General features: G+C 38.8%; 1 protein-coding gene across 16 annotated transcripts in view; it reads left to right on the top strand.

Moving 5' to 3' along the window:
* The window catches only part of CELF2 (CUGBP Elav-like family member 2), a 370,306-nt gene that overhangs the window by 281,698 nt on the left and 71,053 nt on the right, over window positions 1–17,555 (top strand). For all 16 annotated transcript variants that reach the window (XM_085215689.1, XM_085215679.1, XM_010720047.4 and 13 more), the window contains one exon: window positions 13,026–13,074. In XM_085215689.1, coding sequence (XP_085071815.1) covers window positions 13,026–13,074 — 49 coding nt within the window. The remainder of the gene's footprint in view (window positions 1–13,025; window positions 13,075–17,555) is intronic.

The raw sequence follows: 17,555 nt of genomic DNA on the forward strand, positions 1-17,555 counted from the left end.
GATAGAGAACATAGTGAGTTGTAGAAAATAAGATTGGGGAAAATAAGACACTAATCAGAGGATAAGATTAGTTTTTAACTAAGAACTGAAAGGCAGGTACCTCCGTAAGTGAAGCTTGTAATGCCACCGTGAAAATAAACAAAACACTCTAGTGTTCCTTACTGCTGCCAGCAGCTCTCCATGGGATTACAGCCTCCTGTCGAGACTGGAGGTACGTGATACCTTTGTATTTCCATTCAGCTGTGAATGGCTCAAATGATTGAATGTGGTTTGTGTTCTAGACCATCACTTGAGCAAGTATCCACCAGACAGCGACTAATACTATTTTGTGGCCAATTCATGACAATACCTTAGAGGAAAATGTGCTGTGTTATTATACAGTATGTTCATTTCAAATACTGCAAGAAAAACAGAGGATAAATGCTGCTGCGGGAGTATGTTGCCAAGCATCCCCAGCAGTGTGGATGTTTCGGTGCATTTATTTCCTCCAGGGCCAAGTGTTTGTACTGCCCAAATGCCAGTGACAAATGGGAATTATATTTGATTGTACACAGAATTGAGGATTTACAGTCATAAGAGGTAAAATAAAACTTAGATCAAGTATCAGGAAAAGCCGTATCTCTCCAATTAGAATAATCTTCTAAAGGAAACAAAGTTAAATCCCAGTCCTTAGAGGCGTTTGGAGTAGGAAAAAATTAGAAAATATACAGTAAGCAATAATCCTATACTGGTATTAAGTCATTTCAGATGAGTTACTGGATTTTTTCATTTCTAATTTCTACAATTGCTAAGAAGTGAAAGAAATTGCTATGCTTGTCTTGATATAGTGTCCTCCTGTTTGTACAAAAATGTGTGATTAATCAAAGAAAGCAATAGCTAAGTAAGAACTACAGTTCTACAGTCAGTTTAATTGCTGTGCTTATATGCTCATGTCTGGAGGGCTCCGTTGGGTTGCTCAAGCAAGCACGTCCCTTGCCTCTAGTGATCCCATCTATTTTACAAAGAAAACACAGATTGATCCCAGTTTAGAAGGGGCATGATAGCTAATAGCCCTCATGTCTGGCACTTGTATTCCTCCCTGTTTACACGAGAACCAAAAATAGAGGGTGTGAATTGGTGAATATTTCCCTTCTTCATCCATGCCATCTTCCCCTCTGCTTTCATTGCCCTCTGCTATTTCATCAAGTCGCAACAGTCCTTGGGCTGAATTAGCCCAGTTCAGAAAAAATAGACTCAGGAACTGGGAGTTCAGTGTTCCCAGTAGCTCAAAACACAGCCTCTGGAGCAGGTAGGATGAATGATGAAAGAGGTTTTAGCTCATCTGGTTTTACCAGAGGACCTTCCTGATAGCTCTCCTTGGACTCCAGCTGTTCCACCTGAAGCCATCTCTGCAAAGAGATTTCTTTGACCTTTAGGCAACTTGTGCATAAAGATGTTACTCCTGGGGCATAATGTAGAGAAAACTTCTAAATGAGTAGGAAAGCAATATGAAGAACAAGTAAGGGAAGACAGCTTTTCACATGCTGGCATTTTTAGTCACTAAATGAAGCATGTTGGTTTATTTTTTTTCAAGGCAATCAGGGGCCCAGTCTCTGGAAAAATGCATGAAGGTTCATATTCAGGCTGAGGTGCTAATATAGAACTTTACAAATGGGTGGAGGCAGGCTGATTTTGGCCTTATTGTTCCTGATACTGTCCCTTTTACTAATGAAAACTTAATCACAGCTCTGTTCAAATAGCACAGCCAGCTGGAACTGACTCATTCTTCTGCTAATGTTGCCCATTTAATTTTTTAACTTCCCAAGCACATATTGAAAGCAATATTTAAATACATTGTAATTCCTTAAAATTAGCTGTATGAGTACATAGTATATGTTTAATATTGGTAAAAAATATTGTCTTTACTCCAAAGAAAGCACTAGCAAAATACATTATGTATATAGGTGCTGAAAAATTGGAGAGAATGAGTTCATACAAAGAGTGGTTCAAAATGACATTGTTACTTGACAGAATGTTCTCACTGCTGTATATATATACACAACTGGATATTCATTTTTTCACGTGGATGGTGTGTGTCCTTGCAGCTGGAGACTGCAGTAACGTTCTGTTTTCATATGTGGATAAAATACTGAGCTATCTCTTTCAGTCATTCTCCACAGCCAGATGATTTCACCACTGCAGAGTATTGGCATAACATTGACAGCTTTTATTTGGATGCTGATACTGGATAGTTGTGGAAAATTCCTGTAACTTCAGCTCATGGACAACTTAAATAGAATTTACGAGCCATGTCCTCATTTGGCATAAAATATTATGGCTCCACTGGTTTAACAATAAAGCTGTACTATTTACCCAGCTGATCTCAGTCAGGAGAGCAGAATTTTTGACATCTTCATTCAAAATCCCTTTCCTACCTGAATGTTTTGGCTATTCTCCACAATATTTAAATATTCAAGTAGTTTGGAGCCCATAGGTGACCTTTGAAGAATTCTGTATTAGTTTGCTTTTGGCAACAGGGAGAAATGTGACCAATGGGCTGTGACTGCTGGAGAGGTGGGAGTTGTGAATAAAGAAATGTATTCTGGATTCAGAACTACCCTGAGCCTTTTCTAAATCAAAACTACAGCAGCACCGCATCATTGGCGCCAACTCTTTATATAATTTGTACTCTCTGCTCTAATTTAAAAGGTAGTATTTCAATAGATGTTATAATTTGGATCCTTTGGGGGCTTATTTTAGACCTACCTCAATCACACATTTTAACTATAAGATATTCTTGCTGTTACATTGTACTGCAAATATGAAAGCTTTCCAGCAAGAATTTTAAAAAAGCTTTACATAAGAAGTCCCATAACCTAGAATTTGAGTTTTATGCCAAATAATAGACTCTAGTTTCTATCAGAAGAAGAGACCAAGTGCGTTGTTGGATCAAGGTGACCTTATATACTGCGGAAGGAGTCAGGCTGAAGATACGCTTTTTAAATGAACAGAAAAATCTGTGATGTGAAACTGGGGGAGCGGTAAAAGCTGATTTCTCTCTCGTTGAATGAAAGCCAAAAATTGAGAACCTAACTGGAGATGAGATAATGTTGTGAAAGAAATGGTGGAGCCCCTGGCTTTGCTTTTTTGCTTTTCTGAACCGTTGCTGTTGCTGGTCATTCCCTTTAAAGGGTTATTTCCTGAATTTCATCCTGGCAAAGGTAGAGGATATTGCTGAGCATAATCACATGGTGTTTTCCCAGAGCATAGTTCACAGAGGAGACAGTACACGCAAAATACAGAGCAGCATAAATCTTAAAATAACACTTCTGCAAAACAAGCATTTAATATCCTGGTAGCTATGCTCTCAGTCACAGCTGAGTTTGTGTTTTGTTTTACAAAAGATATTGCATGTTTTTAAAAACCTTTCATTTAAACTAAGTTTCCTCATGGTCGTCAGTAGCCTGAAAGAGAATCTATTTCATTTTCACTTTGTTTGGGATTGCATTTTTGGGGGGAATGGAAAAAGGGGAAGAGGATTGTTTTGTTTTCTTGATGATTTTCTAAACGTCATTCTAGATGTTCATGTGGAATCAGAGGGATTTATGTGGAAAGAATGAGTTTTCATGTGGACCAGATTCAAACGTTAGCACCCTGGATGGTGTTCGCAGCCTGAGCTGCTTGAAGGTTCCAATTCGGCAGCAGAAAAGGTTTTTTAAGATGGAAATTTGGACAGTTGAAATTGAAAACCTGTGGCAACATCATCTTGAATATACAAAGATACTGAAGTCATTACTGCGAAGAGCGAATGTCCCTGAGCAGTAGGAGCCAATGCATCCTAAGCAGAGGATTTGACTTGTGCTAGGAAAAGAGAAGTGAAATGTGCCTCTCCAGACCACTTAAGTAAGCAGAAGCTTCTGCCATGCTTCTTCCCCATCTGAGAACCTCTGTTTCATTCTCATTCAGGGACTGGGAGGTGATGAGCTAATACGTACCATGTTTTGGCTTTGCTCTGGTTCTGTTTTCCAAATACTAATACTGAGGAGTGGAGGTGTGTTTCTCTTCGATTTCAAAGAAAAATACTTCTTTTTAAGTCTCAGCCTTCTGCTGGCTTCTGAAAGACATGCCAAAACCTGAATTAGGAAAATGGAAGAAAGTACGACTGCAGAACACTTGAGTCATGTCCAGTGAGACATTGACTTTAAGACTTGTGTCATTCTGGGAACTGAGTCCTGACATCTTAAGTCATACCAGGCAAATCCACACAATTCAGTGCAAGGCAGCATTAGTTATTAGCTCAGATCCCCAAACCGTGAAGGATTGGCTGGTGTGTGGTTCTCCCAGCTATCCCAGAGTACTGCTTCAGGTTCTTCTGTTACTTCTAGGGCAGAATATGTAGGGAGTAGTACTGTAAAAATAATACTCTTGCACAAATTATATCTGTTCATCACTACCTTACCTACAGTTGGTCATAAAACTACAAGATTTTTGAGAAATTTAACTTTCATCACAGAATAGCTCTAAATGAATCATATATAGCCTCTCTGCCTTTTTTTTCCCCCATCATCTTCCTTTCTGCTAGAAAGAGATAGCAGCAGTAAGCACCTCACAGTTGTGTTAGGAGGAAATATCAATTAGAGCGTGAGGAGCTTGGGCTCTGCTGCTGTGAGGCCAGCATGGCTGCATCCCTTCATTCTAGTCCACACCAAGCCATGCTGCATGGCTCCAGGCAAATCACTGCTTCGCTGTGCTTCGTTTCCTGCTCCGAAACATGGACAGTAATTTGGCTTCTCACAGTTTTCTTGGATCGGTGTTAAAACTCAGTCAAATAATGTCGTGGAGACACTTTGTTATCTTCTCATGCCTTATCGTTTTAATGCAAACGGAAAAAAAATGCTGGCATGCAAACTTCAATTGGCAAAATGTCAACAAAAGTTATTGCTGCTGCAGATGAGATGGATAACTCTTGCTGTTAAAATAATATCTGGTGTTTTGCTCAGATGTTTAATGGGTTTGCTTTTTAAGCATGGATGATGCAAAATATCCCCAGGGCATTATTCCAAACAAGATGTAGAATCCCACTTAATGTCTATTTTTAGGATTGAATAGGTTCTGTAAAGGCTCATTTGTTTGAAGAAAAGATAGTTAATCACTTCAGTTTGCAAGTGATTTTGAGGAGAGAAATTTTGTTGTACCTCCCCTTCCTTATCTCCACTCCACTTGGCTTGCATGTGTCCTGGAATTGTTGCCATTTGTGTGGGTGGTAGGAAATAAAGGAATTAAATAAACGGATTAGAACTGCTAACTGAGCAACAGTAGTTATTTGTACATTACCAAGTTAAGTTGTCACTTCTAAGACTGCCAACTTATTCATTTCTATATGTGGCTACAGTTTTTAAAGAAGACAGTGTTATAGGCTAATTAGTAAACTTAAGGGAGGAGCAGCAGCAGCAGGATGTGGAGGTGACTGTGGAAATAATTGTTAGAATTTTATTATTTTAAAGTATAGCACTGTTTTTTACTCACTTACACTAATGTACAGTTGAGCTTGAATGTAAAAAATGGAATGTGGTTGGTTGCAAATGACTGGTTTGGAAAACTTCCAAAAGTTATTGAATTTCAGCAGTTTCACTGTTCTCCTGGAAAAGGAACAACTTGTTTTAAGCAAGCTATATGCTTGTTTCTGTACTCTGAACAGAAAATAATGATGTTATGCATTACCTCATGAACTATATTTGGCACCCAATAGCAATATTCATTTTCTTTTGCTTCTCTTCATCCCTAACTTCCTCCCTCTCTTTCTCCTTCTCTCTAAAAAATACATACATATGTATGTCTGACAGTAGTCTAGAAGACCACGTTCTTCTATGATTAAAATCGTATAAATATCTAACAAGATTTAAGTCCCTTAAATTTGAATTTATGAAAGAATGGCAGCAAACAATCTTCAAGCTACTCCTTCACTCAAGTAGTTACATCTACTGCTTTGCATTTGTTTATTAGACTGTATATGATGCATACACATTTAAACTCCTTCTACACATGAATAAGGCAAATGATATGAAACGGTACTGGGAATCTAAAGTCTGTCTGTGCATTGGTTTCAATGCCAGTTAGTAGTTTCCCACCCAATGTGTGGGCATGTTTGGGAGAATAATGTGGGTTTGGCACTGTTTCCAGTAGGCAGTGTGGACAAGAACATCCTACTTTGAGAGGAAGGAGACTTATAGCTGTGCAAATGCAAGCTGTGTCACACCACTTCTCTTAAGAGCCAGAGAACAGTCCCTTGCCTCTTTTATTCAGTAGAATTTATTTGGCCTAAGAGACTGTCCCCAGTTCCTGGAGAAACCCCTGAAGCTGTGGGCAGATATTAACTGTGTAATTCAAGTTAGTTTGACCCTAGAGAAGTCATTCTAAACAGTTCTCTATGATAGGAAAATACACCTCTTTCACTTCTGGGAAACTTGTATTACTTGTGAGTCAAAAGGCTTTAAAAAAGCAAAACAAGTTTCTGTTGAAGTGATATGAGAAATATGATCAAGAGATCCTCCAAAAGGACCCTGCTGAGAAACTTGGGAGTCAAGAGCTAAAATGAGGGCTGGGAGGCCAAGGTGTCTGTACGTGGTAATCCAGAAAGGCAAAGACACTGAAAATTATTTAATTCTCTGGTGCTTGTGAACCATTTTTCCTTTTTCCCTCAGTTTTTTGGTTGGTTCATACCTTCCTTTCTGACCTCCAGATTTGATGAAGGTGTTCAGGAAAGTGGTAGGTAGAGATTAGGTTTCTCAGTTTCCTTGCACTATTGTTCTAGTTCAGCTGGATGCACTAATTGGATCAGCCTGGAGAAGTTTTTATACTCATTTCCAGTCTAGAGTTTTCCCATCCTCTTCAGTGCTGGTGCCTCTTTGGTCACTTTTCTTTCCCTATGCCCTTAGCTTGTCTCTGCTGCTCATTTTAATTTTTGTCAGCATTCGTTTTCCTACTGGTTTCAAAAAGTCCATATATCTATTATTCTTTCCCCATGAAGAATATTAGGGTCTTGTAAAGGTCTGACATCTCTCTCCCCAAGTCTCTCCTACCATTCTTTAATTCTGAGATGTGTAAAATGTGAAGAAAGTCCCCTTTGGCTCCAACAGTGATTGATGATAGCAAGAATCAAGTCCCAAAATCCTAGAAAGACAAGTTGCATACAAGTTGTCATCATTTAATCCTATTGCAGTTTGTGTGGTTTGAATGAAGTCATCCAAGTACTTTAAATTTACCCTCAGGTTGGGAGAAGGTTGAGCTTATGTTGTGTTTCTGGTCTGTGACGTATCTGTGATGGTGACAGGTAAGGGACAAACTGAGCTAGGGCACAGCTAGACACGTATAGCCATAGCAGATAACAGAGAAAAGAGGAAGGGGACAGGTCTGAAGAGGACTGAGAGCTCTAGAAATCTGCAGGCCACTTTAAGGGATTGAAGAAAGCTGATGAGGAATTGTAAGACGTCTCCACTGTGGAGTCATGGATGACATCCTCCCCACACACTCCTTAAGTTCCCTTGGTGTTCAAAGAACTTTTAGGTGGTGAATGAAGTGCTAAGGCACTGGTAAAGGCAGGTTTATGTTTGTTCAGAGTCCTTTCTTGACCGGGGTTTTTCTTCCCTTGAGGCATCAGGAATAATGATGATGAAATAATAAGGCAAGCTGAGGCCTGTGCAATCCGCAGTGGCAGGAATAGAGAATCAAATCTGCTAATAGGTGTACTAATCACGCATGAAGGTGTTGTTGTAATGGATCATAAAATAATGATTTTTCATAGTCTTATTACATGGCCAGATTTTCTGAGGTGCTGAGGGTACTGAAATTTCAGACTCAACACAACTGCAGCAAACTGAGCCCATCAGCTCCTTTTATTTCACTTAAAGGTATTTCCCAATTTTAAATCACTACCATCCTCTTTAAGAAAGCCATACTCACATATATAACAAAATACCTCTTATTACACCACTGCAGATCATTTAAAGTGTTGGCTTCCTTAGCCTACAAACCTCACTTGTCTCACATCAAGTGCTGTTCATAGGGAGCCTTTAGCCTGCCTAGTACATCTGAGCGCCCATTTCCCCTTAGAAAATGAGTGGAAAGCAGGTGCCCATCCTTCCACTAAGTATATTGACAACTGGAAAATGAGAGTTAGGCAATCTCTGGTAAGACGGTGGCAGCTCACTCCATGCCAATGATGGCCCTGCCTGGGCAGAATTCTTCCCAACTCACCCCAAGTGGTTGGTGCTTAAGATTGCACCTGATTCTCAACATCCTCTGAATAAATAAAAGGAGCTGTAAGCTGATGTTGTCGCGCAACGTGAAAGCACACAATAGTAATCACAGCTAATGACTCTGCTAAATGCTAGGCTGCACACACCTCCTTGTTTGGTGTTTGTTTTGTATACAGAAGGTAACATCGGCTGAATAACGAGGATGCCAAGTTACAGATGGGGTTGTGGAATCATATTTGACAGCCGATTAGAGTAATCTGACAGAAATGATGACTTAATCACCACGACAGACTCCAAATTCCCAGATAGAATTCCACCCAGGTTAATCTAATTTCCTTGCAATATTTTTGCCAGAAATAGACTCTTAGCTGGCTTGTTTTCTCCCATGCAGATGTCACATGATTTTGACAAGAATGCAAATAGATAGCATTATTGTTGTTGAAAAGATGATGATGAGGCTCTGAAGCTGGAGAGGATCTATGCCTTCATGTGGTTTTTGGTTTGCTCTATTTTGATTTTTTTCTCTGATGAAGTTACATTTACATACAGTGATATGTATTCAGGAAGAGGTGGAAAAAAAAAGATAAAAGTCCTCAATCGTAGTTGTAGGCCATGGCTTGGTCCAGCTGCTATACTGGACATGGCCACTGGGTGGATTTCAAGTTTTCTTTTGTCAGGATTTCATGTTTTACAACTTTTTCTTTCCTTTTCTGATTTTGGTTACCCTGTGAACCATACCAACACGCCAGTTTGGGGTGAGCCCAAGCAGCAGTGGTGACATGCATGGCCTTGGGCTTCGCGTGACCTCCATTACTGCACCAGTCTCACATGGAGCCTCTCACTGCTGGTGCTGCATCAAGGCACTGCCAGGCTTGGCCAAGGCATCTGCCCACTCTGTTGTGAAATAGGGCTGAGGAAAGCTGGGCTGTGCTGTTACTGACTGTTTGACTGCATCCAGCAGTGCTCTCTAACATATTGACAATGAGGAATTATTCCTTACAGCCTGTTCTCCAGTTGGGTACGATAGCCCCATGCACAGTGCTTTCTAGGGAAGCTGGCCACTCTCAGAAAGAGCTTGCCTGAGAGCTGTGCTTTTCTCTTCCACTGTAGGGTCTGAGTGCTGGATAATGTTAATGCCTATTTGCTGCAGTTAGTTTTCTCACTTTTCCCTATTTGTTAATTGCAAATATGCATTCTCACATACTGTATTTTTATAAGCAAAGCTTTCTTCAAGCACAGAAATAAACACTTCCTGTTGTTTTTTGTTTGGTGTTTTTTTGTTTGTTTCTTTTTTTGTATGGAAACATGATACACTGAGAAATCACTTACTTTGAGATCCATAAGTGTACAGCTTTGTGATGTATAGCTACAATAACAGCTTTCTGATAAGACGTGAAATCCTTCATTTTAGTAGATGACATGATTCTAGTGGGTGGCATCTAATTTGAAACAGGTTTATATCATCTATAATCTTTTGGAGGGGCTGAGAAAGCACAGCTATTTTATTATTTTATAGCCTACAGTTATACAAACAAGATATAAAACACACGGATTATTTTCTCTTTTGCTCATTGTAGAGTGATAGTACATTTTTAGCTTTTGTTTCTGCCCCTTTAATTTTCTTACTCACTGCACACCTTGCAATCCCTTCCCTTCCCTTCCCTTCCCTTCCCTTCCCTTCCCTTCCCTTCCCTTCCCTTCCCTTCCCTTCCATTCTCTTTCCTTTCCGTTCCTTTTCCCTTCCCTTTTCCCTGCCCTGCCCCTTTTCTCCTTTTCTCTTCTCCTTTTTTATTTTTCTCTCTTTTCCTTTTTCTTTTCTCTACACCTACTTTTAAATATTTTACGGGCAGAGTGCTTATAATATGTATTGTCACGGCACTTGTCTCTAGAGGTCAGCAATGAGTTCAATAATGAGATGCGAACCAGTGACTCTGTAAAACCCATTTCAGGTTATAAATGGCATGTTTTATTGAATCTAGTGTTAAAGGTTGTTAATGTATCAATTGGTGATGGTCAGGGTTAAACAAGCTTCAACATGAGCCCTCTCATGTTATCAAACTGTCAGTAACATATTTTTCCACCTTCTTTACTGAAGCCATGTTTGTGTATCACATCCATTTTACCATGGGTATTCTGCGGTTTAAACCCTTCAGGCCTGATCTGAATCTTTTATTAGTTTTGCACTGATATAACTCTGTTAAGCACAGTGGCATTCCTCTTGACATAGGCTTACTGGTGAGAATTTGGACCATGGGTTTTCAGCAGGAACCCCTGAAATCAAGTCAACGCCCAGTTGAAACATCTTGTTAAATCTTACTTCTTTCTTTGCAAACATAACAGTTTACTGATTTAATGAACTTGCAGTAATTATGCAAAACAGAAGGGAATAATTTCTGATGTGGTAACACTGTTTGCCAGGTAACGCTGATCTTTGCATAGTAACCGTGGTACTGCAGAAATAACCTGTGTACATGAATTTGGTCCAAAGACCTCCAGTTCAGGTGGTTTGAAAAGTGAACTGCAGAAATAACCTGTGTACATGAATTTGGTCCAAAGACCTCCAGTTCAGGTGGTTTGAAAAGTGAAAGATTTTTAGCATTGTTAAAATTGCACTTATTCAAAGTATATCTATTTAGGGGCATAAAATGCAGGTATGCAGAGAGATAGATTCTCTGTAAGGCCTGGATTTGGGTGGATTTTTTTTCTATAGTTTTCATATTCCCAAATTTACAGTGAATTAGGAAGTGAGGTTTCTAGTAGTCACTGGAAATTATCCTACATGCTTCTGGGCCTCCAGTATCGGAAGACATATCTGACTACCTCATTTTTAATTTATTTGCTGCTCTTAATTGCATCTTCTTAAACGCATCTGAACAACTCCATTTTGTTTCCTTGATTTCTTCAACTTTACGTGGTTCTGCAGGAACGTACGAGCAATGGGCTCCCTGCAGCAAGTGGCATCTTTTTTCCTTTCAGCTTTTGTTTTCTCAGTGGACACAGTGCATCACATTCCATGAATTTAAGGTCTCCTGCAGTTCCCAGCATATTGCTGATACCAGGATAAATGTTAAGCACTAGTTAAAGATAGAGTACAATCTAAGTTCCCTTTTTTCTTTAAGTTAGATCAAATAAGACTGGTGGCAGACAAGTGAAGGGCTATTTAAGTCCGTTTGGGAAACAAATGATTCAAGGAGAGCAGAGCTGTTAAAATTGAAGCAAATTTATGCATCCTGGTGACTACATCAACCTTGTGGCTTTGCCTTTTCCTTAGGGAACAATAGGGAGTTTTGCAAGCAGCACAAGGAATACGTTGATTTGTAGGGGCAGAGAGCATTATGGATTTTGAATAAATCTTACGGAGATATTCACAGCAATATTTTATGTTTACTAAAGCATCCAGCAACTATGTCCCTGGAGGTTAAGTGACTCCACCAAAAGCAATGCAGATGTGGTTTTCTGTGGTGCTTTGAAAGTGCATTTGATGAGAGCATAGATGTTCATGCTCAGCTGTTTTTGTTTTCCAACATCAAGTTTGTCATAATACCCTTTTATAAAAAATATGGAATTGCCACTGACATTTTCAGGCAGTGCTCAGCTTTACTGTGCTGAAGGTTGTTACAAAAGCAGAAGGAGCATAGATTTTTTTACATGCTTAGGTGAAATGGAGAAGAATTTCTGAAGAGAAAAAAGACAGCAGCCCCAATACTGCCTTAAAGTTTGTGCAGTCCTGTAGAGCCCTGTGGAAGAAAGTAAGAGTTGGGTTTTTTCCAAGCCTAACTATCTCCCACATTGAAACACAATGCAGTGTCCATTCTAATGGTATTTGAGAGGCTATAACAAAATTTTCCTGAGTCCATCACACTGGACACATGGCAATATCCAGAGAGGACTTTGTTGTTCCTGTGTTGATGTCACTGAAAACACTGTTGGTGAAAAGTCTATTGGAGTTGCCAACAATTGAAGGTGGGGGGAATCATCCCTTAGCAATGAGAGCAAAACAAACACCACATGAAGTGTGTGAAGGTAGGATGTCATGTGATGTACAGAACAGCACACTACACACGGGAATTGGTTTCATTTACAGTATGAAGGAGATAAATGGAGGAAAAGATTGAAAAGGAAGAAGTGTTAGGATTTTTTATGGTTTTTATTATGGAAGGTTTTTTGTGGAAGCCAGAATTGTACTGTGTTGCAACAGAAGCTTTATGAATGAATGCATAATGTACTATACCAAAAAAAAAAAAAAAAAAAAAAAAGATACTAAACATTCTAAACATTTATAAGAAGCTATTTTAAGAGATACAAGTCTTCCTCTTCAGTCCTGAAAGAGTCAGCGTGTGTTTTTTTTAATTACATGCAAAGTTCATTTGTCAAGCTAAACTCCTCTGAGTATGTTTGAAATGTTTGCTAGCTCTTCAGTTACTTGGAAGTTGCATCTCAGCCTCAGCAGTGGTTGAGCTCAAGAAAAGAAACTGGTAAAACAGAAACCAAGTATGCCATAAAGTAATGAGAGTTGTAACTTTAGAGGTCTTCTGAAACTGGATGTAACAAATTAAAGTTTTATATGAGTCCTATGGGCCCAGTGATCTATTTTTTTTAATCTTCCTCGTTATAAAATGCTCCTTTACCATTTTTTTTCTTAAAAGCCTATAATATGGTGTTATTTTGAATTTATGCCATTGCAATGTGTTTAATATTGACCATGTATCCTTTTAGCCCCTCATTAAAACCATTATTCTTGATTTTTATGACTATCCAACCTGCCTTACTCTTTTTCATTTTTGTTTTTAGATGCATCATCCTATTCAGATGAAACCCGCAGATAGTGAAAAGTCCAATGGTATGTGCTTAATTTATTTTTACGTAATTGTGGATCTCTTTTCACTAAAGAAAGCAAAACATTGTGAGAGTTTTTGCTTTACTCCTTGTATGGTGAAAATTATATGAGCCTGTTTCCCTACATCTGAAAGATCAGGAAAGATGTTGACCTGCTCTCAACTCCCTTTTACCTCCAATTTAAAGAAGGAAGGAAATGTTCTGAGAAACAGTTTCTCCTTGTATCTGCTGTATATTGTGGCCTACCATGATACAAACTTGTTTCTCTCCTGTTCTGGCAGTGAAGTGGTCTAAAAGCACCTGGTATTGGTCAGGTGGATATGAAATTTTAATAGTAAAAAGGAAAAAAAAAAAAACAGAAACACAATCCATTCTAATGTTAATATAATATAAGCAGCTGATGGACCTTAAACATTTGCCTAAACCTACTTTTTATAGAATGATGCTGTTCTGAATCTGAACCAAATTTAGGTTTTAATGATATGCTTAGTTCTGAACTGGGAAACCCACCTTGCATCTCTCTGTATACTTATTCCTCTCAACGATTGTAAAATGAATGCTATAATGACAGTAATATCCATTCAGAATACTAGGTTACTGCCTAAGTGGATGTATATGACATGCAAAATAGACAGCAACTAAATCTATTAAACATGCCAGGTTTGTATTCAAGGAAATAAGATAATCGGATGGTAGCACAGCCTGACTGTGTGTGATTCTTTAAAAATATATACATGTGTATTTTTTGCCCCTTGATTTGTTCCTGTAATTTTCTAAAATACATGTTAAAGATATCATCTGCCTTCTTAGATTGCAAGAGCTTCTTTTTCCCATAAGGCCCACATAATCAGAGCTGGTTCCTCCAACAGGCATCTTTGCACCTCATTAATTAGTAATCAGGGCAGAAGCCGTGCACTTAGAGATCTACATACCTGCAAATGTAAATTATGATTGGGCTCTAAATCTCTCCGCAAGGCTTTTTTAAGGCTTCTTTTGTGCTAATTGTAGTGCATCCCATTTTCAGACTTCTCCAAGGATTACAAAGTTTGGAAAGAAATTAAAACTTCACACGATGCTAGGTGTCCTATATGACAACTTTCAAAACAAAACTGGCCACAAACATGAGAGATTGGAGCCATCATCTGTATGCAAGGGAGTGATGTTCTCTCTCTTGCCTTGTCCACAGATAGTTTTAGCAGCAGTTAGTTGCTTTCTTTGAATGCTCAGAAAAGAGGCAAAGGCATCTGCGTGGACAGGAGGACCAAACTTTTCAGGCCTTACTCTAGCAAGTGAGATGGTTGCTGTTGGAATCAAAATCTCATTCCATGGTATTTATTGCACTTGCATTGGGCAAAATTTTTAGGGAAAACCAAGCTCTTTATAACTTCCATGGATTCTTCTTTCAAGAACAGATTTCACCTCAAGTACCTTGGCAGATTAGAAACATAAGAGCCAGTGGGTCAAAGTAAACTCCAAAGGAATTACTAGCTCATTCTGCATATTTCTTCCTTAAGAAGATTGAACATATCACCAAAGCACTGTGGGGAATTGTGCAAGTCCTATCCTGCTCTGCAGTCCTTACAAAGCAGGATAAATTAACCCCTCGCTACTGCTGTTAGACTGAGGTTATCTTCATGATACTCCTGTCTGCACTGTGGGAATATTATTAATCTTCAGAGTATTGTCTTGCACCTCTTTTTATCTCTAGCATGAAAATCATGAGGTATTGGAATTTTGTTTTTTTTCTTGACTTTCTCCATATTTTAAGAAAAACACATCAACAAATCAAAGACAGTCATCACTGTCAAATTAAATACCCTTTTAAATTCATACTCCAGGAGAGCATATATGCTTCTGTTAGGCATTTTCTGGGGGAGATGAACTCTTCTTTTTTATTGCCTGAGGAAACAGAAGGTGAACTAACACTATGATGATTGGAAAAGCAGCAGAGCTTCTCAAAAGGACAGGGCGTAGGAGTAGGATCCATGGAGGAGGTGAGAGCTTGTATGCTTGGAGAGTGTGGAGGCCTGTTTGGCATATGTTTGTCATATGCTCCAGGCTATCCATCTGAGATATATTATCTGCCAATAGCAAAGTGATAAGCAGTACAAACCTTCAACAAGACTGGTAAGTTCAAAGGGGAAAAGAACGAAGATATGCCAAGATATCTTGGTTTTATGATCCATAGTGTTCGAGCTAGGAATACTTGAAACACTTTGATTTCTGCATAATGGGGGATCCCACTACATTTTATAGGTGAAGTTGTATTTCTCATGTTTCAAAGAGTTTAAATGAATTGTTTTGTCCAAATAAGTTTGAGAAAGATGCAGGAGAGGTTGAACACTTGTTGCAATTCTTCTGAGATCATACACATTTCTGGAAGGCTAGATAGATCCATTCAACTTCCACAGATGAGAAGAAGGTGGCCATCATTCAGCTTACAGAGGTTTTCAAAGAGAAGAATTTTCTGGGTGATAAGACGCCTCCTGCACATCTTGAATCTCTTGCAAAGATTGTAATGATCATCCAAGGCCAGGAGTGCTACAAAGAAATGCTCCCTCATTCCTCACCTCTGTTCCTGTTTTTATTAGATCAATTTGTTAACCCACACCTTAGCACAAAATGCCAAGTTTACCTTATGGAAACACAAAGAAGAATTTAGAACAGGCATCTTCTGCATGTTTACCAAGTGCCTGGGTTCTTTTGCAGTATTAGGACTTTATTAGCAACCTGAAGATATATTTTCTTCTCGATAGGATTTCAGTGGCTGATAGATCCATGCAATCATCTCTGTTCCTTCTCTGCATTCAGGAGTGAAGGTGGAGAATGGTAGCTCATGTATCTGAGTCATCTCTGCTCATGCACATGAAGCAAAGCTTAATTGTTCCACTGAGCTTTTAGCAGGTAGAGTTGATGGAGAAAGACTTGCCTTTAGATCTAATTAGTTTGTTTACTCTAGAGGATTCTGAAAAGGCTTTCCTTGTTGAGAAATGTGACATCCCTGAAAGATTTTCAGATGATTAAATTTGTAGTGTGTCCTGTGCTTGTCACCCATGACATCTAGTCTGACCACCCTTGTATCTCTTGATCCATCTACAAAGTTTCAGTTAAGGAATACCTACCAGAAAAACACGGCTTCAAGATTTCAAAGACTCCACTATTAATAGATTCATTTTAACTGTTAATCATAAACAATACTTGGCTGCTTAAGGATATTTTTTATGTTTCAAAAAGGAAGAAATATCTGCACTCTAATGCAGAAAAACACATACACATGTGCTTGGCTCTTAGATGTCAGTGGCCATTAACATGCTACTAGTTAGCAAGTGCTTAAATGTTTCTAGGATCAGTATTTGAATACTGTTAATACTATTGGGAGCATATCCTGAGGACAGAATAGTCTCAAATGGATCAGTGCTTCAACACTTGAGGGAAAATTACAAAATTTATAATTTAAAGAAGAAAGAAAGGAAGGAAGGAAGGAAGGAAGGAAGGAAGGAAGGAAGGAAGGAAGGAAGGAAGGAAGGAAGGAAGGAAGGAAGGAAGGCGGAGAGTTAGTTGTGTGATCAGATCACTTATTTTTATTTATTTTATTAGTGAAAACTTGAAGAAATAATTTTGAAATTCTACATGGCACGACTTTGCCAATTTGGAGGGAGTAATTAAATGCCATATGTTAGCACTAACACATAGAAAAGTTGATAATTAATGCAGGCAGCTCCAGATCCAGGTGTGACTTTGACAGATTGTGCACAAGGGTTTTTCACAGGCTTACAAGTAAGGATAAAAAGTCTGTTTTTCCCTCTTCCCTTCTGGATGAAAAAAAAGAAATTATATAACCATTTGCACATAATTAACTATTTCATGATTTGCTCAAAAGAGAGGCAACTTCTGGATGGAAAACATGCTCTTTAACTGACTGAAGCCTTCATAATGTATAATAAGGGGATTGTAGAGTCATAGAATAGAATTATACAATACCTTGGGTTGAAGTTCCAACCCTCTGTCGTGGACAGGTGTGTCTCCCACTGTATGAGGTATATGAATGATTTTTCAGGACAAAATTTTTGGTGTTTAAGATGGAAGAAAAGTTTTTGTAGTCTTAGGAGAGATTTCCTATTATTATTACAGGATTTAATTCTTCTGTACCATGCAGGAAATAAGCCCTGTTCCTTTATTCTCCTGAGTTAGCTCAACTGATCTAATATAAGCTGCAAACTGTGAAATCATAGAATCATAGAATTCTTAGTTGGAAAGGATTTTTAAAGGTCATCTGGTCCTACTTCTCTGCAGTGAACAGGTACATCCACAGCTAGATCAGGTTGCCCAGGGCCTGATCCAGCCTTACCTTGAAAGTCCCCAGCGATAGGGCATCAACCACATCTCTGGGCAACCTGTTCCAGTGTCTCACCACCCTCACTGTAGAAGACTTTTTCCTTATATTCAACCTAAATCTACCTTCTTTAAGCCTGAAGCCATTTCGTC

The sequence above is a fragment of the Meleagris gallopavo genome, chromosome 1, assembly GCF_905368555.1.
Source record: "Meleagris gallopavo chromosome 1, MGAL_WU_HG_1.1, whole genome shotgun sequence".
Classification (NCBI taxonomy): Eukaryota; Metazoa; Chordata; class Aves; order Galliformes; family Phasianidae; genus Meleagris; species Meleagris gallopavo.